This window comes from Salmo trutta, chromosome 40, assembly GCF_901001165.1.
Source record: "Salmo trutta chromosome 40, fSalTru1.1, whole genome shotgun sequence".
NCBI classification, from domain to species: domain Eukaryota; kingdom Metazoa; phylum Chordata; class Actinopteri; order Salmoniformes; family Salmonidae; genus Salmo; species Salmo trutta.
In genome coordinates, this window is record NC_042996.1 from 14,499,665 (window position 1) to 14,523,760 (window position 24,096).

General features: G+C 43.0%; 3 protein-coding genes across 4 annotated transcripts; 1 reads left to right on the forward strand and 2 right to left on the reverse strand.

Moving 5' to 3' along the window:
- Positions 1-2,811: 2,811 nt before the first annotated feature.
- On the reverse strand, positions 2,812-7,324 carry LOC115179991 (ATP synthase subunit gamma, mitochondrial). 2 transcript variants are annotated; one of them, XM_029741822.1, is made up of 9 exons: positions 7,231-7,324; positions 6,595-6,629; positions 6,280-6,411; positions 5,660-5,867; positions 5,383-5,526; positions 5,118-5,182; positions 4,008-4,163; positions 3,624-3,720; positions 2,812-3,023 (listed from the first exon to the last, which is right to left on the reverse strand). In XM_029741822.1, the coding sequence occupies exons 1-9, from the start codon at positions 7,269-7,271 to the stop codon at positions 3,020-3,022; spliced, it is 882 nt and encodes a 293-aa protein (XP_029597682.1). In that variant the 5' UTR covers positions 7,272-7,324; the 3' UTR covers positions 2,812-3,019. The 2 variants fall into 2 exon arrangements, with proteins under 2 accessions (XP_029597682.1, XP_029597683.1); XM_029741823.1 differs by lacking the exon at positions 2,812-3,023 and having other exon boundaries at positions 3,620-3,720.
- A 64-nt stretch (positions 7,325-7,388) lies between these two features.
- LOC115180380 (DNA/RNA-binding protein KIN17-like) lies at positions 7,389-13,475 on the forward strand. The gene is made up of 12 exons (XM_029742430.1): positions 7,389-7,628; positions 7,930-8,024; positions 8,199-8,242; positions 8,363-8,485; positions 8,582-8,766; positions 10,061-10,109; positions 10,234-10,291; positions 10,422-10,539; positions 10,651-10,770; positions 12,513-12,612; positions 12,741-12,841; positions 12,984-13,475. The coding sequence occupies exons 1-12, from the start codon at positions 7,515-7,517 to the stop codon at positions 13,044-13,046; spliced, it is 1,170 nt and encodes a 389-aa protein (XP_029598290.1). The 5' UTR covers positions 7,389-7,514; the 3' UTR covers positions 13,047-13,475.
- A 4-nt stretch (positions 13,476-13,479) lies between these two features.
- On the reverse strand, positions 13,480-24,096 carry LOC115180379 (inter-alpha-trypsin inhibitor heavy chain H2). Its single transcript, XM_029742429.1, has 20 exons — positions 23,665-24,096; positions 23,352-23,381; positions 22,722-22,760; positions 21,585-21,757; positions 21,351-21,455; positions 20,972-21,134; positions 20,567-20,803; positions 20,333-20,449; positions 19,956-20,124; positions 19,630-19,755; positions 19,268-19,449; positions 18,881-19,066; positions 18,043-18,182; positions 17,697-17,869; positions 17,383-17,517; positions 14,938-15,051; positions 14,657-14,858; positions 14,333-14,505; positions 14,048-14,159; positions 13,480-13,850 (listed from the first exon to the last, which is right to left on the reverse strand). Exons 1-20 carry the CDS (start codon positions 23,755-23,757, stop codon positions 13,700-13,702), a joined length of 2,820 nt encoding a protein of 939 aa, XP_029598289.1. The 5' UTR covers positions 23,758-24,096; the 3' UTR covers positions 13,480-13,699.

Consider the following 24,096-nt stretch of genomic DNA (forward strand, 5'->3'; position numbering starts at 1 on the left):
AGCATGATAATGCATGGCACCATTTCACAAGGACCTGTACACAATTTCAGGAAGCTGAACGTTTTCCAATTCTTCCATGGACTGCATACTCAAGACATGTCACCCATTGAGCATGTTCGGGATCGACAGCGTGTTCCAGTTCCCGCCAATGTCCAGCAACATTCCACAGGCGACAATCAAAAGCCTGATCAACTCTATGTGAAGGAGATGTCTCGCCGCATGAGGCGAGACACCAGATACTGACTGGTTTTCTGATGCCTTCTTTTTTTTAAGGGTTTGTGATCAACAGATGCATATCTGTATTCCCAGTCATGTGAAATCCATAGATTAGGGCCTAATTTATTTATTTAAATTGACTGATTGCCATATATGAATTGTAACTCAGTAAAATCTTTGAAATGATTGCATTTATACATTTTTTCAGTGTAGAATACTAAGAGCCAAATACCATAACTTTTATTTCAAAGGAATTGAGTGCAATGATAACCTTTTGAGTGATACATTGATCTACATTTAACTTTTTCTAGTACCGTACCCCTTCAAACATTCAACCTCCAGCTGCTGTACCCCCTCTAGCACCAGGGTCAGCGCACTCTCAAATGTTGTTTTTTGCCATCATTGTAAGCCTGCCAGACACACACTATACGATACATTTATTAAACATAAGAATGAGGGGGAGTTTTTGTCACAACCAGGCTCGTGGGAAGTGACAAAGAGCTCTTATAGGACCAGGAGACATTTTACATTTTAGTCATTTAGCAGACGCTCTTATCCAGAGCGACTTACAGTAGTGAATGCATACATTTCATTTCGTGCATTTTTTTGTACTGGCCCCCCGTGGGAATCGAACCCACAACCCTGGCGTTGCACACACCATGCTGGCGTTGCAAACACCATGCTCTACCAACTGAGCCACAGGGAAGACTAATAATATAATAATAATCAATAATTTTGCTCTTTATTCATCAAAAATTGTGAATAACTCACCACAGGTTAATGAGACGGGTGTGCTTGAAAGGATGCACATAACTCTGTAATATTGGGTTGTATTGGAGAGTCTCAGTCTTTTTCCACACAGTCTGGGCCTATATTTAGTTTTCATGCTAATGAGGGCTGGGAATCCACTCTCATATAGGTATGTGGTTGCAAAGGGCATCAGTGTCTTGACAGCGCGATTTGCCAAGGCAGGATACTCTGAGGGCAACCCAATCCAGAAATTTGGCAGTGGCTTCTGATTAAATTATATTGTCACAGAACCGCTTGTTAAATTTTGATGAGGAACACTTGTTCAGATATCGGTAAGTGGACTGGAGGCAGGGCATGAAAGGGATAACAAATCCAGTTGTTTGTGTCATCCGTTTCGGGAAAGTACCTGCGTAATTGCGCACCCAATTGGCAGCAAGAGCCTCTCAGTGGATGCTGCAGTGTACCCAATGCGTCGGGAGCAACTGCTTGCACGCGCATTACCACTCCACTGTCTTCCTGTCATGGCTTTTGTGCCATCAGTACAGATACCAACAAATCTTGACCACCAAAGTCCATTTGATGTCACAAAGCTGTCCAGTACTTTAAAAATATCCTCTCCTGTTGTCCTGATTTCCAGTGGTTTGCAGAAGAGGATGTCTTCCTTAATTGACCCCCCATAAATGTAATGGACATATACCAGAAGCTGTGCCAGGCCCGCCACATCTGTTGACTCATCCAGCTGTAATGCATAGAATTCACTGGCTTGTATGTGAAGCATTAATTGTTTCAAAACATCTCCTGCCATGTCGCTGATGCCTTGTGAAACAGTGTCGTTTGATGAAGGCATTGTATAGTGTTTTGAGCCTTTTCCCCCAGCAGCAGAATAGTTTGGGCCATAGACGCTTCTAGCCCCTTCTTATTAATGGTATCTGTTGCTTTTATAAGTGTCTTAATTCTCACTCAAAAAAACCATTGCTTATTTTTCAAATTGCCTTGTTTTGTTTCTAAATGTCTACGCAAGGGTGAAGGTATCAATGAGTTGTGATAGTACTTTTGCACATAACACACACTGAACAATATAAGTGAACCACAAATCAATGTAGTTCTCATCATATTTGCACCTCTTCGATGGTTCAACGTGCCTGTCTGTTGTTCGGTGCTTTCCCGGGTTAGGGGGCAGTAGCTCTTTGGCTGCATCAGATTCACAACTGTCAGTGTCCATGCTAGCTGGGCTAACAACAAATGTAGAATTACTGATGCTAGCATTGGATGTGCTCGAAGAAGCAGAACAACTTGCGTCGTCGACAGGTGCAGTACTGCTGGTAGTAGCAATACTACCAGTAGAGCTGGTATTTCTCTATGAACGCGGACCTTACTTTATAAATTTTCGAGCAAATGGAAAGAACAGCAGCTACGTTTAGCAACATACGGACCGTTAGTGAAATTCCCGCGAGAGTAACGGTTAATGTGATTGGATGTTAATTGTTTGACATTGTGTCATTTCACTGAAGACTAGATGGTTTCATTTTATTTTTGGCAGTGAAACGAGGCTACTCAGGCGAGAAAAAAAAATCTAAAAAAAAAAAAAAAAAAAAAAAAAAAAATCACCCAAATGTATACATGGACTGTTTGAAAATGAAGGGAAATAAAAGTTTAAAATATTTTTTGGAAATGTATTTTTATTTGGCATACCCCTGACAGCATTGCGTACCCCAGTTTGGGAATACCTGCCATAGACTATAGCCTATATTTGGAAGTGCATTTCCATTGTTCAGGCAGAAGGAAAACAAAACAGCAATGTAAAATTGTAGCCTAGCTTTATGTTCAAACATCTCAACACTCATCTTTTTCATGGGTTCAAGTAGGATTTATTGTGAGTAGAACTAGGACATCTGAAAGGAACATGTTTCTCTGTAAGAGGTTTATTTTTTCCCCGTATATTTTACAAATAGAAGCACAAATGTTCATAAACTCTCGACGACAGCCGTTTGAAGTACTTAGAAGCATGTATGCCAGAACCACTGGCGATGGATGGCAGTAGGACCTCGTCCATTTATCTGAAACCACACAGAACAAACACGCGTTCAGATAAACGGGATGAAATCAAAATACCCAACAAAATATCACAGTAAATGTGGGGGAATAACAGGCTTTCTATTCTGCTTTTAACAAAACACAGGATACATGATCGAACACACTAGGCCCTAGAGGGAGCTATTCCATCTTAGACTACAGTGGGATGGTTTTCCGCATAGTCCTGGACTAAAAAGCACTAGCAGTCTCCTTTGAGCATAGCACGTTATCTTCTTCCTTTCTGTGCATCTTAGGGGCTGTTACCTACAATCACATGATTTAGGTCCTGATTCCAACATGAGGGGTTGGAGTGGAGTAAAAAGGTTGACAAAATAATGGTTAGTGAACAAACTTAAAAATAACTAAAATGTTTAATGACAAACAATGGGTGGGCTCATGCAAGGAGTCAAGTTGGGGATATTTTCAAAGATATAGGTAACCAATCAAGGTTAAGAATGTGTGGGGGGGAAAAAAACATTACTGAGAGGGACAGATTAAACACCAAGGGAGAGAGAGAGGGACAAAGAGTGAAAGAGAAAGGGCGAGATGGGCAGAAAGAAGCTGACAGTGTGAACAGTACTCACAGGGCAGCAGCTCCAGAGATGATCTCAATGAGCTCCTTGGTGATGACAGCCTGCCTGGTACGGTTGAAGGTGAGGGTCAGCTTGTCAATCATCTCAGCTGGAGGGGACAGAACAGAGCCAGGGTTGATATGAATCTGAGAACAAAGCCATCACAGTGCAGGCACACAGACCTGGTAACCAGATTAGCTGATATTATAAAATCAATGGCAACCCTAGAGGCATTAAACTAGGTCAATCAAGCAGCAGAGGGAGACTGAGGAAGATAATCAAAGGACGACAGCTACTGTGTGTGCTATGAGGCAGGCAGGAAGACTACGACTTAAAAGACAAGTGAGGAAGATGAGCAATAAGCCAGTTGTTATAGAGGCAGAGGAAGATGCTCACAGGCGTTCTTGCTGGCGCTGTCCATAGCGGTCATCCTGGCACTCTGCTCGCTGGTTGTGGACTCCTTCAGGCCAAAGTAGATGATGTTGACCAGGGCAAACTCCTGGTAGTTCCTCAGCACGTCAGCATCAATGTCATCATAGATGCCCATGTTCTCTGTTACAGAAATTGAAAAAGAAGACGTATGACAGTCGGCCATTTTGTGGGGCATACATCTTAAATCAGTCTGTCGATTTTTATCCCCCTAGTCGATTGACGCACCGGTGCGTCAACCTAATTAACCAAAAACATCCCCATCAAAATCTGTCAGTTTAAGTTGGATATGTTTTTTTTGCACTGGATGCATCTCAATCCACCGCATCCGCCGATGTAGCACTTCCACATTTGCAGTGAAAGGTAGTGGACCATGAGACATCCCAAAAATTGTTATTCTCATGAAAACGTCTGTAGCCTCCAAACGGTTTGGCCTAAAAAACTATTATGACCACTCTGGAAAGGGGACTCTCACAAACACAATAGTGTCTTCGTTTTCCTCACCCCCACCCCCCCCCCACAAATGTCAGGAGACTCGCAATGAAGTCGGTACTGTCGATGTGCCAACTTCTGTTTGGTAGCGTCCAAACCGTTTGGACAACAAACTAATAGGACCCCCACTGCTGAAAGGAGATTCTCACAAACACAATGGTGTTCTCCGTTTTGCTCTACGACCCCCACAAGTGTCACGGGACTCATCTGAAAGTAACCGGTACTAGTTTTAAAAAACAAACGGAAGTATAAAGGTAGTTTTGTGCCCCCCCCCAAAAAACCAACATACAAGTTTTTTTTTATATATATCTGCTTCAAAACCTTGTTGCTTATGATTTATTTTTGGAATGTCCTTTTTTGCCATGTATGAATGTGTTATTCAATGCGTTTCCATGGGCTTTAATAGTCAAGGCCAAAATATATATTATTTGTATACATTCTTTTGAAACCTAAAGGGGTCTTAAAATTTAAAATCAAATAGCTAAATGATCCATAGTATGAGCATCTTAAAACAATTCCATATGTCAGCTTAGCAACAACTTAGATTAAAGAATTAAAGCGACCTTCAAACCAACGGTGTTGTACCTGAATTAGCAACAGTATCAATGGAGAAGATGGGCTTCTCATCAGTCTTGTAGGAGATCACAGACCTGAATGAGGGGGGAAAATAACATTCATTCAAGACTTGTTCTGATAATTGGCTATGTACTTTGAAGGATAAGGATGGGACTATACTTGATGTGAATCTTCCCATACAAACAGTTTTTATCTCCTTATAGTGGCTCAACTAAGAAACCATTTGGAGGAGACAAGACACTGAAATGTGGATGTGGAAGGAGTCCATCCATACCTGAATCTGTTGTAGATTACAGCACCCTGGTCAAACTCATAGCCCATGTTGAGCAGCTCTGTGGCGACGATGGAAGCGTCAGTAAAGGTGGGGGGCTTGCGGCCCACCTCTTTGCAGCTGAGCAGCAGGTAATTGCCGTGTGTCCTGGGTTACGAGGAGGGAGGGAACACTGTTGTCATGGTAATAAACTAAATTCCAAAGGAAACCACTAGACTGGACCTGTTGCTGTGGGCATCATACAGTAAAATGGCTGTATTTCTTGATTATCATTCTGTACCTCTGCAGGATGTTCCTCAGCTTGTCCCCCACATTGACTACCATCACCTCCTTGCCCTCGCCAGTGAGGTTGGCAATCTTGGCCTTGATGGCCTTTGCCACGTTGGAATGGACGGCGCCACAGAGACCACGGTCAGACGACACACCGATCAGGAGGTGCTTGTTGGCCACTCCCTCCGGGGCCTTGATCTCAGCCTTCTCGTACAGGGCTGGAGGACACACAGGCAAGAGAAGAGGGACCATCAACAGGTTTGTTGAACGCCATTGGCAAACACCACAAAAACATTTCCAATAAATGTGTGTGAAACAACCCTGACAGTACAGGGACGGTATTCAAGAAGCGCCTCAGTACCAGGGCTAATTCAGGATCAGGTCCCCTCTGTCCATGTAATCTTATTCATTATGATATAAAAGGCTAAACTGATCCTAGATCAGCACTCCTACTCTGAGACTATGAATACAGGCCCTGACCTACCTTCTCACTATGGTCCTAATAGAGGACCATAATAACAGACAGTGATGAACTTCACATAGAAACCATCCATTCCCTTAGACTTTAGTGTGTGTGTGTGTGTGTGTGTGTGTGTATATAGAGAACATGCAGAGTGAGCAATGACATACCCGAAGCACCATTTCCATAGACGCGGGCGGGCTTCAGCTGCCTCTCAGCGCGGGCATACTTAGCAGCGGCCACCATCTTCATGGACTTGGTGATCTTTTGGATGTTCTTGATGGACTTCAAACGGATGGTGACTAGAATGGGAAAGATGGATGCCACTGACTGACTAAACATTTGCGGTTCAATAATATTGAGAAAAACAGCTACAATATCATGATTCAAAAGTTTCACTTGTGCATAAAACTTTAAAGAGGAAGCTCAAGGGTGAGTTTTATGTAACACAGAGTAGTTAAAGAGATGGCGAGGTAAATACTTACTGTCCTTCAAGGTAGCCATGTTCCTGACCTGCCCACTACAAATAAACAAAATTAGCTAGGTAAATTAGAAACATTATCTTTGCATATTCGCAACATAACGTGAACGTCCTCAATTCATGGATTACAAACTATTTGCCTCCCAATACAAATAGCTAGCTACCTATAAGCGAATAAATGTTGTTTGTACAACTATACTAGCAATCAGTTAACGTTATACTAGAGTTCATGTCACCAGCTAACAGTTAGCTAACGTTAGCATGTTAGGTTTATCCAGATAATGCAAGCTAACTTAGTTAGCGGGAGGGGCAGTGAATTTGACAAGAACTGAACGCTGTTCTGAAAACATCTGGTATCGTACGAATTACTAAAAGGACTATTTAATCAACGTTAGTTAGCTGTCACACACTTCAATGACATGGTTAACAAGCTAATGTCAGTTTAGCCACCGCACCGGCTGAACTTGACCATTCACTCTGCACCACACACCATCTGCGGCCTGCGGGTTAGCGCGCCCTTGCAATGTTTTACATGGCTCGTCAACGCATACGGCGTACATATTTGTTATATATGTGTACGACAGCACAATGCTCAAAATCATGTTGTGAAATATACGTAAATTTGCTAATAAAACGTTACCATTGTGGGAGGAACACCAACGCGCTGGTCCTGGCGAACATTATTACTTCGATGAAGGTCAGACTCGCAGGACTGCGCAAGCGCAAGTAAATGGCAAAATGTGAACGAAAAAACAAACCTCGCGTTACTTCAAAGTACACGTAAATTGATGACGAAATACCCACGGAAGCGGTAGATTTTTAGGAGGAAGGAGAAGAGCATAACAACATCTGAACGTGTTCGAGTCTTATTTCGAATTTCAATAATTGTCTTGCATATTTATATGTAGACGATTATTATTTGAGATGGGGAAAGAGGGTTTTCTAAGCCCAAAGGCGATCGGGAATAGGATCAAAGCAAAAGGTCTTCAAAAATTGCGATGGTATTGTCAAATGTGCCAGAAACAATGTCGAGACGAGGTAAGAAAGATGGCTAGCTAAGTTAGCTATCTAACGTTATATAGCGTAACGTTTGGCATATTTGCTAGTAGGTGCAAGCAAAATGTTGCAAGCGTCCTAAACGACCTACTCGCTGGGACAGAATGTAAATTAACCATGTACGTTAGCTAGTGAGCTAGATAGATAGACTGTATTGTCCTCAGGAAAGTAACGTTAGCTAGATCTCGATCAGGCATGTCAGAAGTTAGGCTCTGCACACTAACGGTAACGCCCGGGACAAGAGTTAGTTTAGGTTGAACTAGCTTTCCATTTCTGCCATTAGAATGGCTTCAAATGCCACTGCATGTCCGAGTCCCACCAGAGACAGCTGCTGCTGGCCTCGGAGGACCCCAACAAGATCATGGACAACTTCTCACAGTGAGTCAATCTGCATTTACTTAGTTCTGGCTGTTGGTATGTCGTGTTCTATAACACTGTCTAAAAAAAAATGTTAAAATGACATGTCAATGATGGTGTGATGATGAGTCAGGGGAGGTGTTCCACCAGTGGACTTATTTGCTTTCTCCTCTCTCCACTCTTCCTCTCACCAAGGGAGTTCAAGAATGACTTTATTGAGCTGATCAGAAGACGCTTTGGTAATATTTGATTTCTTCTGAAACTATATATTATATGTGCATGCAATATTACACTAGCTACTTATAAAGAGACTGTAAGACAAACCTCAACCTGACTGAATCTCTCTCCCTCCCCTCCAGGAACCAAGCGAGTGCAAAACAACATTGTCTATAACGAGTACATCAATGACAGAGAGCATGTCCATATGAACTCCACCCAGTGGGAGACTCTCACTGAATTCACCAAGTGGCTGGGGAAAGAGGGTACTGTCACACTCATACCCTTTAGAACAGAAATTATGTGTGTTTGTCTGTGTCTGTCTGATCCCTGACATTGTTGTGTCTTATGACTTCTCCCAGGTTTCTGTAAGGTGGACGAAACGCCCAAAGGCTGGTACATCCAGTACATCGACCGCGACCCAGAGACCATCCGGAGGCAGGAGGAGCTGGAGAGGAAGAAGAAGCAGGACCTTGATGACCAGGAGCGCAGTGCCAAGTTCATAGAGGAGCAGGTCCGCCGGGGCCAAGGAGGCAGGGAGCCAGAGGTGAGAGTGTACCACTACTGCCCTCCTCTGACTAGGAGGTCATATTACACTCTGTCTGCTGAACAGGGACTGGCCAAGGGTTCTGTTTACTAGGGATGTAAGGATTCACTGATACGCATCGGCACAAATGTTTAAGATACAGTGTGTCATAAAATCAATTAAAAATGTTACAAACCCCCAGTTCACTAACGTTTTTCCAAAAAGACCTCTAATCTTTTGTGACTGAATTTGTGTCATTTCCTAGCCTATCAATTGACAAACTAAGCATGTCAATTCATATGACAGTCATTGATCTCCAAGTCAGATAACGGGGCGGCAGGTAGCCTAGTGGTTAGAGCGTTGGGCCGTTAACCGGAAGGTTGCTAGATCGAATCCCCGAGCTGACATGGTATAAATCTGTCATTCTGCCCCTGAACAAGGCAGTTAACCCACTGTTCCCAGGCCGTCATTGTAAATAAGAATGTGTTCTTAACTGACTTGCCTAGTTTAATAAAAAAAATAACAACTGCGCACAGAGCAGCTCGCACCAACGAGAGCCTATCCCTGATCTAATATTCGTATATCTGTGCTGCACAATCAGCATTCAAATGCTTGTAAAATGGCTTTCGCATTGTCAAATCTTAGGCTTTATTAGTTGGGTGACAACCAATATAATTTCTTGGGTCTTTGTTACCAAATGCACTGTAGATTTTTTTACTCGAGTTGTATAGGCTACCAGAGTGGACACAACTCACATCTTTCTGATTGCACATCTAACTTCTGATTGGGGCTTTTCAATTGCCAGGTTCACCTTAAGAAATAGTTTTGGGGGTTTTGCTTTAAACAATCAGTGCTTTTTGTCATTTTTACATGAACAGGTTAAAGTTGTAATTTCATAAACATTTTGCAAGCTGCAATGTAGGCCTGTGGTCGGAGCGGGAGAAGAGCAGCTCTCCTGTGTAAAGTTCCAAACGTTCACAACCATTTGCTTTTGAGACAGGGGTGAAATCCAAAGCTGCGTTATATTAATTTGCTATTTCAGCTCATTTGTAAAGATAAATATAGACATTTTACTAGCAAAAAAACGACAAATTAATAAAGCATAAACAAAAAGCATAAATTCCTCTCCTAATCAGATAGTGATAGATGCTCAGTCTGCCCTCTGGCGCCTACACACACACCATACATCATTCTCACGCGCACACAGCTCAGAGATGTAGTCTCCGACAGATTTCACATCCCTACTGTTCAGCAAAGATACTGTTTACCTATGACATGTCATGGAATCAAAACAATCTGTCCCTCTTTTTTTCAGGAAGCACCGGTTTTCACTGAGTTGAAACGAGAAAGTGAAGAAGAGAAAGGTATGTTTTAATTATTTTATTTTTATTATATAGATAACTCATGATGCGTTTGGTCAGAAATGATGCTGATTACACCGTTACGTCCGCTCATCTCTCGCTGGTTATAGTTGTGATTATATTTCAGTTACCTTCAATCTGGCCAAGGGCTCCTGTTCCTCTGCGGATGGCCCATCTAAAGCCAGGTACAGTAATCTGAAGCTCAGTAAGAATGACTCACCGTCATCAATGGCAATGCAAAACAGCAAAAGTAAATGACTGTGGGGATTTCACTCTTTCACTCAGATTAACACTGTGTCTACCTCTTCCCCTTAGTGTGGCCCTGGGTCCCAGTGCCCTGAAGGCAGCAGGATCAGTGAAAAGGAAAGATGCGCCCTCCACCTCAGAAGCCAAAGAGAAGAAGAAGAAGTCAGCCCTGGATGAGATCATGGAGGTACGGTAGTGTTTCCAGTTCTCCCTCTCAGATCTAACTTGATGCACTGTCAAGTAAACTCTGTGTTAAACACGTGTGCGTGTAACCCTTTGTGTACTGTGTTACGTTGAGATGGAGGAGCAGAAGAAGAGGTCTGTGAGAGCGGACCACTGGCTGCACCCCGGCATCGTAATCAAAGTTGTTACCAAGAGACTGGGGGAGAAATACCACAAGAAGAAAGGAGTCGTCAAGGTAACACATTAGTTTCACACATGAATGATCATATACAAGGTGGGTGATTGGGCCAGTTTTGTGTTCTAAGTAGTTTATAAGAGGTTTGTAGCCAATAGAAGAATATCATACAGTTGAAGTCGGAAGTTTACATACACCTTAGCCAAATACATTTAAACTCAGTTTTTCACAATTCTTGACATTTAATCCTAGTAAAAATTCCCTATCTTAGGTCAGTTAAGATCACCACTTTATTTTAAGTATGTGAAATGTCAGAATAATAGTAGAGAGAAGGATTTATTTCAGCTTTTATTTCTTTCATCACATTCCCAGTGGGTCAGAAGTTTACATTCACTCAATTAGTATTTGGTAGCATTGCCTTTAAATTGTTTAACTTGGGTCAAACGTTTGCCTTAGCCTTCCACAAGCTTCCCACAATAAGTTGGGTGGATTTTGGCCCATTCCTCCTGACAGAGCTGGTGTAACTGAGTCAGGTTTGTAGGCCTCCTTGCTCGCACATGCTTTTTCAGTTCTGCCCACAAATTTTCTATAGGATTGAGGTCAGGGCTTTGTGATGGCCACTCCAATACCTTGACTTTGTTGTCCTTAAGCCATTTTGCCACAACTTTGGAAGTATGCTTGGGGTCATTGTCCATTTGGAAGACCCATTTGCGACCAAGCTTTAACTTCCTGACTGATGTCTTGAGATGTAGCTTCAATATATCCACATAATGTTCATTCCTCATGATGCCATCTATTTTGTGAAGTGCACCAGTTCCTCTTGCAGCAAAGCACCCCCACAACATGATGCTGCCACCCCCATGCTTCATGATTGGGATGGTTTTCTTCGGCTTGCAAGCCTCCCCCTTTTTCTTCCAAACATAATGATGGTCATTATGGCCAAACAATTCTATTTTTGTTTCATCAGACCAGAGGACATTTCTCCAAAAAGTACGATCTTTGTCCCCATGTGCAGTTACAAACCGTAGTCTGGCTTTTTTCTGGCAGTTTTGGAGCAGTGGCTTCTTCCTTGCTGAGCAGCCTTTCAGGTTATGTCGATATTGGACATGTTTTACTGTGGATATAGATACTTTTGTACCTGTTTCCTCCAGCATCTTCACAAGGTCCTTTGCTGTTGTTCTGGGATTGATTTGCACTTTTTGCACAAAAGTACGTTCATCTCTAGGAGACAGAACGCGTCTCCTTCCTGAGCGGTATGACGGCTGCGTGGTCCCATGGTGTTTATACTTGCGTACTATTGTTAGTACAGATGAACGTGGTACCTTCAGGCATTTGGAAATTGCTCCCAAGGATGAACCACACTTGTGGAGGTCTACAATTATTTTCTGAGGTTTTGTCTGATTTCTTTTGATTTTCCCATGATGTCAAGCAAAGAGGCACTGAGTTTGAAGGTAGGCTTTGAAATACATCCACAGGTAAACCTCCAATTGACTTAAATGATGTCAATTAGCCTATCAGAAGCTTCTAAAGCCATGACATCATTTTCTGGAATTTTCCAAGTTGTTTAAAGGCACAGTCAACTTAGTGTATGTACATTTCTGACCCACTGGAATTGTGATACAGTGAAATAATCTGTCTGTAAACAATTGTTGGAAAAATTACTTGTGTCATGCACAAAGTAGATATCCTAACCGACTTGACAAAACTGTGGTTGAAAAACGAGTTTTAATGACTCCAACCTAAGTGTATGTAAACTTCTGACTTCAACTGTATGTATTTAGGCTAACAGTTGTGTGTTGTAGGAGGTGCAGGATAAATACACGGCTGTAGTGAAGATGATTGACTCAGGGGACAAACTGAAACTAGACCAGAGTCACCTGGAGACGGTCATCCCTGCACCAGGTAACCCAGTTCTCGCCACGGTTACACACACGTCCACAGGAAATTGATCATTTGCAAACTGTACATTTGACTGGATATCTGTATTCTGGCGAAATCGAATAATCAAATCTAACTCATCTGTCCCACAGGTAAACGGGTCCTGGTTCTGAACGGTGTGTACCGAGACACAGAGGCCCTACTGGCCTCCATAGACGAGAGAAAGTTCAGTGCCACCCTCACACTTGACTCGGTAAGGACCAGGCACAAAATGGCTCTCGTCATGCGTCAGTTTCTACCGGTTGGTGATGTAATAGATATTTGGTATAGCAACTGCTTTGGGATGATATGAATGGTTCTTATTTTCTCATACAAGGGTGTGTTTTCTTCCTCAGGGTCGGATGAAAGGGAGGAGGGTGGACGGGATCGCCTACGAGGATTTCTCCAAAATGGCCTGATCTATCATGACTTTCGTTACATGACAGCGTAACCCAAGAGCCCCTACCCTTCCACTGAGGCCCATCGGCCGAGGGACTCTACTGTGTCAGAGTTACTTTCTGTAAATATCCCAGAATGCATTTTCTATGGAGGTATCACTTCCTGAGTTAGAGTAATGATTAGGTGGGAAAAAAAGTTATATTTTTATTTTGTATTGTTATTAAAATGGTTCTCTACAAATACATTTTAATGTTGTAATATTACAACACAATTGACCTATGTATTGTTTGATACAATGATTGATTGAAAAACATGTGTATTTTGCCATGTAAGATGAGGTCTGTGAAATACAACAGTCATTGGAATGTTCTGGTTAAGAAGTCTGTGGGTGTACATAAAGTTCAAAGCCGGCAGTGTAGTCTTCGTGAAAATAAAGAAACATTCACACAGCTATACATACTGATACCGCTTTTTATAACGTTTTAGAAAGAGAGAGAGAGAGTTGTCAGACAGAGATGTGACATGAAAACAGGTAATAACAGATATGTGTCTAGTCAGATTGGCTGCATTTGTGTGCGTCTCCTGTACCTGTGGAATAAGATATCCCTTATAACTACGCCCTGTCTGACTGCCTGGGTTACGTGGTACCCCTGTGTGCCTGGCGATTGGTCGCTCAGAGCGGGAGCGGCAGGAAGCTGTCGAGTCGTGGGACGAGGTAGTTGGTGTAATGGCCATCGATGAAGCCTTTGCCACTGTTGTGGATGAACCAGCAGAAGACATCAGATCCACGTTTATTATCCCGTCTGTAGTCCTTCTGCCAGCCCCTGTCACACACATCCAATAGTTACAACCTCGTCTACAAACCTCATTGTGTTAGCGCTCCTATGCACTTTGTCCTGCTGTGTGATATGGCGGAAGGATTACCTGAACAGAGATGAGGTTTACTGACTGAGTATGTGTGATGTACTGATGTTTTTCCTGTAATGGTGTGTGGTTTACCGGGCAGCAGGGATGTTCTTACCTGGTGACGACCAGCTTGTTGCCCTTCACCTCCATGGTGGCCTCCTTCTTCAGAGGGTCAGCTCCCTGGTGTAGGTTAAACACCCTCACCTCTGGCTCCTGGCCAAACTGACCTACACACACACACACACACACACACAGGTCAGTGAAACCTTGTGAAGTAGGCTGCGATTAAATATAGGGATACTGTTGCAGGATTCACTACAAGGGTGATGTAAGGTATCTTGCCTCTATATGTCAACTAATTGAATTAGCTTATAACATTATTGTATTATTGGTGACCTACCTATAAGGCCGTGGGCCTGAGAGGAGTACTGGTTGTTGCTGGGGATATAGAGGCCCAGGTAGTCCACGTGGGTTGGGTGTTTCTTCCACACACGATGTAGCAGCACCATCACAGTGATCTTGTCATCCACCGTCACCATCACCTTGGAGTCCTTCACTATGGAAACCTTCACCCTGAAACACACAGAGATCATAGCATGTGGTTAAAACAGGAAACCGTGTACTTTTCAATGTCCTTTTTTTACCTTACCACAGTAAAACAGGCTGATGGTGCCTGACCAGCGGTTCGTGTGTGTCTATGTGGTGCGGGCGTGCATGTTCCTACCTGTCCTGGGTGATGTCGGCCGTGGCTCCCCAGGTGAAGGAGTGGTTGTTCCTGCCGTCAGTCAGGTCGATACGGTCGGTGCTGACTGACACCCTGATGCCGTCAGGCTGGTAGAACACTGAGATGATGCCAAAGTACGTGTTCACCTTCTCCTTCTCCTCCACCCTCTTAGAGCCAACCAGCTGGCCATTCACCACCACACCTAGAGGACAACGAGGGCGGAGGATAGAGGTAAGAGGACACAAGCACAGACACACACATTTTTGCATGCACACACACACCTGCACCGGGGTCTGACACCAGATTGAGGATGTGTCCAGGCTCTGAGTCGATGTTGAAGCAGACGTCCATGTTGTTTTTAGGCAGGTGGACGATGAAGTGAGGGTCATTCTCCACTGTCCCACAGAAAACACACAGACAGACAACCGTTACTATAGTGACACAATGGACATGAGAATATTACCCACTGCAAAATTGCCAGGTAGGGAGGTAGGTGATGTTGATGGCCCAATGCAGCTGTTTTTATCTCAATATGAAATCATTTCTGGGTAACAATTAAGGAACTTACTGTGATTGTTCTCAATTAAAATGGTCAAAAAGAAACAAAAATAGTTACATATGGACCGTACCAAAACAAATGATCTAAAGATTCTGTCTCTTTGCAGCAAAATCTGCAGTACTGGGATGGCTGTATCCCCCATATGTATAACATTCTATTGGTTGCAAGAATTTTGTATAGTAATTTAAATTGAAAAAATCAAGTTTTGAATCCAGTTGTTTTTTGAAAGTCTCTTCCCAACTATTTTGCAAATCTATATGGCACAGCTGTCATTTTTTGGGTCCTTAAATGAAACTGGTATACTTTTTTATGTATCGCAATTTTCTTTAGACAATTTTGGTCTTTAATGCAGGGCCAACAGACAAGTTCCTTACTTCCTCCCCCTACCACTTGCCTCTGCCATTTTTGTGGTAATGCTGCAATTATTTGGTTGTAATTTTGAGTACAGCAGACATTTCCATATATTTTTGTTAGCTGCATGTGTGACAACTCCGTCAGTCCTATTTAGGATATAATTTACAAAGACTATACCTTTTTTAAACATTCTTTCCAAAAATATATTTTTTTAATCAATTAGTATATTTGAATTTAACCATAATATTTGTTGTTCAATTTGTTCTGTCTTTTCTGAAATTGCAACCATCTTTCTATGGCTTGGCTTAAAAATAGCGATATTTTGGAGATTATTTCATTTCCAAATTACCGAAAGTAAGAGGTTGTAATCTGAATAAAGGGAAAAAGGCCATTCTTGAACATGAGGTAAGACATCCTTACTAATCTGCTAGAGAACCAGTTCGGATTGAAGTATAACTTTTGAATGACTGAAGCCTTTAGTGAGAGGTCTAATGCTTTAATATTTAATCATTAATGTCCTCTGAATTCATATTATTTATATAAATAGGCCCGTTTAATTTGGTCTGGCTTGCGTTCCAACTAAAATGGAATATTTTTTGCTCATATAATTTAAAAAACAAGTTGCTATGTGTACAGTAGTCAAGGCCATAAGCAAATAGGTAAACTGGGATATGACTAGAGTTAATGAGGGTGATTCTTCCACAAATAGAAAGGTATTTTCCTTGCCACAGTAGCAAGATCTTATCTATTTTGCTAACTTTCTATTAAAAGGCATTGTAATGAGATAATTTCTTTCTTTCGGGATATGAATACCAAGTATGTGATCATAATTTGGTTGTAATCCAGAGAGGTTAAAAAAAGTATCTAGATCCTCTTTGTGACTGTGGAGAGATCCAAATAGTGGATTTAAAAGAAAACATGAATCATCAGCGTACAATGACACCTTTGTTTTTAAGCCCTGGATTTCGTTTCGATGGCCATTGTTTTACTCCTCTTGACAGTTTAAAACTTTTCTAAAGTAGACATTATTTACTATTTCACACCTAGGGTTGAAAATTGAAATATTCCAGGCATTTATATATAAATTCCAGTCGTACTTTATCAAAAGCCTTTTCAAAGTCAGTTATGAATATAAGGCATGGTTTCCCAGATTTTTCGTAGTGTTCTATTGTTTCCAGTACTTGTCTTATATTATCTCCAATGTATCGTCCATAAAAAACCTGTCTGATTAGGATGAATAATATCCCACAATACCTTTTTAATTCTAAGCACTATGCACTTTGCTAGAATCTTTGCATCACAACACTGAAGTAAAATAAAATGTTTCTTAGCAAAATGCAATTTAACCAGCAAGAATTTAGCTAGGACTGTCTGGGAGTGGTCTGAGAGAGGGGCCTAATTGGAGGAGCCTAATGGGAGGGATGTGTAACCTGAAAACAGCTGTTATAGGCAGAGAAGAGTGCAAACTCTCTTTGTTATTGGTCTATTGACTTATATCACCTGGTGATGTCACCAGGCAGTCCAAAAACCCCACCCAGCAAAACAAGCTGACATTTCAGGCAGACTTTTCAAACAGCTCTTACACTAACAGTGCATTATCATAATATTCACAATTTCACAGCATTATTCCAACCTCATAGTGTGGAAATATATATAAAACACAGGAAATTCACATTTTTGTCCGCACTGCCCCTTTAAAACACAGTGTATGGCTATGTGTGTGTTATTAAGTATGGTGATATGGACAGGTAGAGAAGTATTATACTGTAGCACATATGTTTATAGAGGTGTGTGTGTGTGTTGTTATTGTCACCTATGGTGATGTGATCTGGTAGGGGCCTCTCGGCGTGGCTAGGGGGGGCAGGGGTGGTCATCTGGACCCAGGGTGGGATGCTGTGAACCATCTGCACTGGAGTCCTTCCTCCAAGAGCAGCCATACCAGATCCTCCTACACACACACACACACACACACACACACACACACACACACACACACACACACACACACACACACACACACACACACACACACACAGCGAGTTTGGGATAGCTTCATTCACTCTCTTGCACTCATGTACATTTACAAGACCAAAAAAGGGGGGACTCAAGTGATTTTGGATCAGGAACCTGCACAGCAGCCCTGTTTGGGGTCCTTAGGGGAGTCAGCGAGCAGCCTCTCCTTGGCCTCCTCACTCTCCACCAGTAGGGCAGTGAGGGGCGTGACAAACTGGTGCTCCACAGCCAGGGTCAGGATCCTCTGGGTGATCTTCCTCTTCTTACCAGCAGTGGGGGCCAGGGACCTGCAGGGAACAGAGATATAACATTCACAAAACGTTACTCTGTATGTTTAATCAGGCTCTATAGTCTGTATCAAAGTGCTGGCAATTTACAGCACAAGCTTTTTATTCACTCCTTAGATTGAAAATAACGATGTGTTAAACTCGCTCTCTCTCCCTTTCTCCCTCTCTCTCACCTCTCGGCCAGTAGCTGGTTGACAGTAATGTAGGCCCACATCTGTCTGGCGAAGCCAGTGAAAGCATGCTGCTGCTGGGCCAGCGCAGCGTCTAGCTCCAGGTAGTCTGCTTCAGTCTGTAGGGACAGGTCCAGACGATCCTGGGAAGAAGAGGGGGACAGAGAGAGGGTAGGACACAGGTGAGTGTGTGTACCTGTGCGTGTGTGTGTGTATGCAGTGGTGTAAAGTACTTAAGTAAAACTATTTGAAAGTACTACTTAAGTCGTTTTTTCGGGTATCTGTACTTTACTTTACTATTTATATTTTTGACAACTTTTACATTTACTTCACTACATTCCTAAATAAAAGTATGTACTTTTTACTCCATACATTTTCCCTGACACCCAAAAGTACTTTTTACATTTTGAATGCTTTGCAGGGCAGCAAAATTTACAATTCCCCCACTTACAAGAGAACATCCCTGGTCATCCCTACTGCCTCTTATCTGGCGGACTCACTAAAGAAAAATGTTTTGTTTGTTAGTTATGTCTGATTGTTGGAGTGTGCCCCCGGCTATCTGGTTTGGTTAATATAAGCAATTTCAAATGATTTATACTTTTGCTTTTACTTTTGATACTTAAGTATATTTTTTCAATTACGTTTACTTTTGATACTTAAGTGTATTTAAAACCAAATACTTTTAGACTTTTACTCAAGTAGTATTTTACTGGGTGACTCACTTTTACTCGAGTCATTTTCTATTAAGGTATCTTTACTTTTACTCAAGTATGACTTTTGGGTACTTTTTCCACCACTGTGTGTATGAGTGTGCATGCGTGCATGTGTATGTATGACTCACAGCGAATGCGGTGGTGAAGCTGTTTAGAGTAGTGGACTCAGAGGGCAGTACTTTCCCAGCCACCACCAGCTCTGAGCCACTGAAGTACTTGTCAAAGTGGTTCTGGGTGACGTCAGAGACAGAGTCCTCTGGGAACTGAACCGTGATCTTCCTCAGGAGGGGAGACGAGACCTGGCTGTAGAACCGCTGGAGGGGGTTAACGGAGGAGGGAGGTCAGAGATGGCAGGGTGAAAGAGGCGGTGAAGATAGAGTGTTTACACAAGAAAAGGAGGAGAATTCAGAGGAGAAGTAGTCATACATGGATGGAGGAGGAGTAGTGATGCAACTGTATGCAGGATTAGGGAGAGAAGGATGAATGGGAGTTTTAGGGACAGGGGTCTGTCGTACCCGTATCTGATCTGAGGCGTCGTGGCTGGTATAGATCCTCTGGGCCGCTCCCCTATTCTCCATGGCGATGCGTTCCAGGAAGTCGTAGTCGACATCGAAGCCGATGCCCAATGAGAAGAGAGAGAACTCCTCCCTCATGACCTTCTTCAGATTCTTCTGGATGGCGCTGAGCTTGATCTCTCCTACACAGAGAGGGAGAGATGGTGGATGACAGTAGCTCAACATTATGAAAGGCAGTACACCACTAGAGGTTATTAGATGGGGCGTGAGGGTGAAAATAAAGGGGGGTGAAGTGGTATGAGGTGGGTGATGAAAAGTCAGTCAGTGTCCGTTTTGAGATCAGCAGCGGTATGATGTCTCACCGACAGTGGGGTCTCCATCAGACACCAGCATGATCATGGAGACAGAGCGTGGGTCGATCATGCCCTGATTGGACGCCTTCACCAGCATCTGCACCGCCCTCATCAATGCCTCGTTGATATTGGTGCCTGGATCGTGTCAAAGGGCAGTGAGAGCCAATCAGATACACATCCAGACAGCCTTTCGTTATCCACCACTCTGTCCTCTCTTCCTCTGTCTCTCCCCATTACTTAATTCCATCCAACCCTCATTCTCCTCCACATTTCTCTCTTTCTCTGTCGCTCCCTTTCTTTCATCCCTCCCTTTTCTCTCTCCGTCCTTCTCTCACCTCCGTTGGGTTTGATGTTCTGGATGTATTTCTTGGCCTCAGCCACCTGTATGGTGCTGCCTGGAACCAGCTCCTCACTCCAGCAGCGCACGTTGTGGTTGAAGTCAACAATGCTGAAGTAGTCATCCATGGTCAGGTCATCCAATATGGTCTGCATAGCCTCCACAGTCTGAGAGAGAGAGTTATAGAGCAAGAGAGAGAGAGATAAAGTCATAAATTAGATTGGACAGTCATTTCAGTGCAGTTTCACAGAATACCCACATGAGGGCAGTGTTGCATTTGTCAGGCAGACTCTCCCGGTTGTGAGAGAAGAGAGATGTGCGACTGATGGGGCACAGATTGACCCCTGTGAGTTTTTCTATGGTTACGTCACACACCTGCTTCATCTTGACTCCCCACATAGATCCACTGACGTCAATGACGAAGACAATGTTTTTCGGAAGGGGGGAGAGATTGGCCGGGGCGAAGAAATGCACAAAATGCCCGTCAGAAACCTAGGAGAAACAGTGAAATAACAGTGACCAATACTTCCTGTATTACATTTCTGTTACAAAGTGAAGTGACACAAAGACTGTGTTACTGGGTGTGTTTCTGTCAGTGTGTGTACCCACATGCAGTTCCCCGGCGTTGCTGTCTCTCAGGACGTCGTATTTGACGGTAAAGATGCCATCGATAGCGCTGGTGGTGCAGTTCTCACACTTCCTCTGCTGCTGGAGCGAAGGCTTGAACACCACGTGAGCCTTGTCCTTCGAGGAGGTGAGTTTGGCCATGCCGCTGAAATGCTCTCCCAAGGTGTTCGGTGTCTCCACAGAGGCGATGCCGCTGGGCTCATAGATATACACATCCACCTGCAGAGAGACAGGGAGAAGGCTCAAATACACTGACACAGAGGCACTGACCTATCAAATACAGTCGTTAAATACCACACACAGGTACGCGCACACACACACACACACACACACACACACACACACACACACACACACACACACACACACACAGGTAAGCTTTCTCACCTGGAACTGGGGCACCAGTCGTCCAGGCTGCAGGTATAGTGAGTGTTCATAGAAGCCCAGCTTCCTCTGCATCATTTCCTGGTAGTGCAACTCAAACTCTATCTTACTGCCAGGAGGCACGTGGACCTCCGTCTTAAAGGTCTCCATGTCCTGGGAGTTAGCCCTGTGGTGTAGCATTACCAGCTCTATAGTCAGTTACAGGACACTAGAAAGGTCTTATGCAACAACAATGTTTGTTACACACAGCGTAGACCATTATGAATGGCATAATGGTCAAAATATGGGTGGGAACCCATTTCCCTGTATTGTCCAAGATGTCATTTTTCAGTATAGCTACACTAAATACCATAGCGATGGTGCATTGTGGGTTGTACGGTACCTGACGAGGCCAGCGGCCTTCCCTCTGGCTCTAGCCTGAGCGTAGAGGTTCCTAGCCACAGTCTTCTCCTTCACTGAGCCCACAAACATGATCCCATTCACGTTCCTAAAAACAGGACGCAACATAGTCTCCAGCTCTTTCCATTAAGTCGAGGATTGTATTTCAGTGTGATTGTGACATTGTGACTGAGAATTGAGATTGTGATTTTTATTGTGATTGAGACGGTTGGCTCACATGGTGAAGTTGGTGATGAAGGCTCGTTTGGGGATCTGGACGTTGAAGCCAATGCTCTGGGCATTTGGACCAGAGTTGACCACAGAGCTCTTGACCGTGGTGTGGCAGAACCGCGACGTGATGCGGCTCTCCACCTTGTAGCTCTTAACTGTGATGTCATCACCCCGGATGGCCTACAGAGAGAGGTGGAGCACGTGAGACTGACTTTGGCTGTGATGTCATCGACTAGGGATGAGTGCCGTTGCATATGAATTGTGAGTCAAACTCTCTACATCTTTACATCTAAACCACATAAAACAAGTGGTTTCGGGGCACAGATTTTTTTTCTTCATCTAAAAATCTAAATATCTGACTGAAAAATGGATAGGAAACATGTTTCTTTGGAGTATCTACTTATACACTGAGTATAAATAACCTAAAGAACACCTGCTCTATCCATGACACAGACTGACCAGGTGAATCCAGGTGAAATCCTTGTTGATGTTACTTGTTAAATACATTTCAATCAGTGTAGACGAAGGGGAGGAGACAGGCTAAAGGATTTTTAAGCCTTGAGACAATTGAGATATGGATTATGTATGTGTGCCGTTCAGAGGGTGAACGGACAAAGCAAAATATTTAAGTGCCTTTGAACGAAGTATGGTAGTAGGTGCCAGGCGCAGCAGTGTCAAGAACTGCAACGCTGCTGGGTTTTTAACACTCAACAGTTTCCTGTGTGTATCAAGAATGGTCCACCACCCAAAGGACATCCAGGCAAATTGACACACCACTGTGGGAAGCATTGGAGTCAACATGGGCCAGCATCCCTGTGGAACACTTTCGACACCTTGTAGAATCCATGCCATGATGAATTGAGGCTGTTCTGGGGGCAAAAGGAGGTGCAACTCAATGTTAGGAAGGTGTTCCTAATGTTTGCTATACTCAGTGTATAACAGGCTGAGAATTCTGAGAAAGAAAATGACACATTTTACCACAGAAACGTTAAATGGATGTAGCAACTGCAGAGTGAAGTCAATAACCTGTCTGTCAGCGGATTCTCATCAAACAGGACCATTGATTTGTAGATAAGAGGACTTAACTCTGTCACAGTAGACAGAGGGGTCGAACATCAAGCAGAGACCAGAGAGAGAAACCTACCTCAAAGTCTTCTTGCTCCTCACTGGTCAATATCGCCCTCTGGAAACACATCGAAACAATCAGCTCTGTACCAATCAATCAAGCTAATGTCTTTTATAAATCTCTTTTTACATCAGCAGTTGTCACAAAAGGCTTTTCAGATACCCATTCTAAAACCCCAAATAGCAAGCAACGCGGATGCAGAAGTATCTGTACTGTCCCATACTGCCCTCAGAAAGAAAATGTTTCATATGTAACAGTAACTATAGGTAGGTGATAATGGCATAACAATTCTATCGACATTCTAAATAAAAATGCTGAATTGTCAGTAAGCCTATATTGACCTTATAGGACTGTCATTGGGTTCAATCCATTGACCTCTACGTAACCCCTTTATCAATAGTTCAGAGGTCAATGAAGCAGATCGCTTGCTTTTACATGTTGTTGGTATTCTATTTCTGTAACTGGGCAAAACCAAAAACCACCTCAAGACAGGATAATTTCCCTCATAATCTGTTGCATTATTGAATCAATGTCATATTGAATATAAGAAATGCAGATTATTAACGATTGTGAATAGTAAACTATGACATTATTTAACATTAATTCAGACAAATTGTTTGAAAAAAGAAAAGAAGAGTTTCATCTCACCTTAAATCGTCCATGTTGTTCCTCTAATGACTGGTAGAACAAAAGGGCCGTTTGTAAAATAAAGAATAAAAGTTGTACATTAATCAGTCACATGGACGTCACATAAAATATTGTTCTGTTATAGGAACGTTATCAAAAAACACATTTGATAGAGAGAAGGCTGTATCTACACACATTTGTATTTGTATTTTTAAGGTTCCCCATTAGCTGTAGCTACTCTTCCTGGGGACCATCAGCATTAAGGCAATTAAGACACATCTATAAAACAATCTCGTTATCGTATAACAGTTGATATTGAAAAACATGAACTCACCGTTTCTGTCTCCCACTCTCCCTCGACCACAAACTCAAAGCAGTGGGTTTGGTGTAGGACCAGCAGGCCTAGGAGGAGAGCCAGGCGTCTCATGGTTCCAGGCCTGTATGTGGTGCCTGAGGTTTAGCACTCTCAGATATAGTCCTTCAGCCGGGACCCAAGAGGGAGCAGAGAGATCCCAAAATGAGAGTTAAAAATCCACTGAGTGCTGATAGAAGCGTGGCCCCAGTCAATATTTGTTGTGTTTCACGTAACCCAGAGAGGGAAACTTTGAAACTTGACCTGCTGTGCAGGAGGGTAAATACAGCATATTTGGGATCGTACAGGTTCGGTTTAGGGCTGTATTTCTCGTTGATTTATGTAGGCCTAAAGTCTGCAACACGCACAGACAATCAGAATTGGGTTTCCAATGCTGGTATGTACAGATTTAAA

Coding starts and splice junctions, on each gene's coding strand:
- LOC115179991 (XM_029741822.1), bottom strand. CDS start 7,271: ATGTTCGCCAGGACCAGCGCGTTGGTGTTCCTCCCACAATG. Junction 5,183..5,382: donor GTAATCTACAACAGATTCAG/GTATGGATGGAC, acceptor CCCCTCATTCAG/GTCTGTGATCTCCTACAAGA. Junction 4,164..5,117: donor TGATACTGTTGCTAATTCAG/GTACAACACCGT, acceptor TTTCTGTAACAG/AGAACATGGGCATCTATGAT.
- LOC115180380 (XM_029742430.1), top strand. CDS start 7,515: ATGGGGAAAGAGGGTTTTCTAAGCCCAAAGGCGATCGGGAATAGGATC. Junction 7,629..7,929: donor AGAAACAATGTCGAGACGAG/GTAAGAAAGATG, acceptor TTCTGCCATTAG/AATGGCTTCAAATGCCACTG. Junction 10,110..10,233: donor AGAAAGTGAAGAAGAGAAAG/GTATGTTTTAAT, acceptor ATTATATTTCAG/TTACCTTCAATCTGGCCAAG.
- LOC115180379 (XM_029742429.1), bottom strand. CDS start 23,757: ATGAGACGCCTGGCTCTCCTCCTAGGCCTGCTGGTCCTACACCAAACC. Junction 15,052..17,382: donor ACCAGATCACATCACCATAG/GTGACAATAACA, acceptor TCTGTGGGACAG/TGGAGAATGACCCTCACTTC. Junction 13,851..14,047: donor AACAAGCTGGTCGTCACCAG/GTAAGAACATCC, acceptor TGTGTGTGACAG/GGGCTGGCAGAAGGACTACA.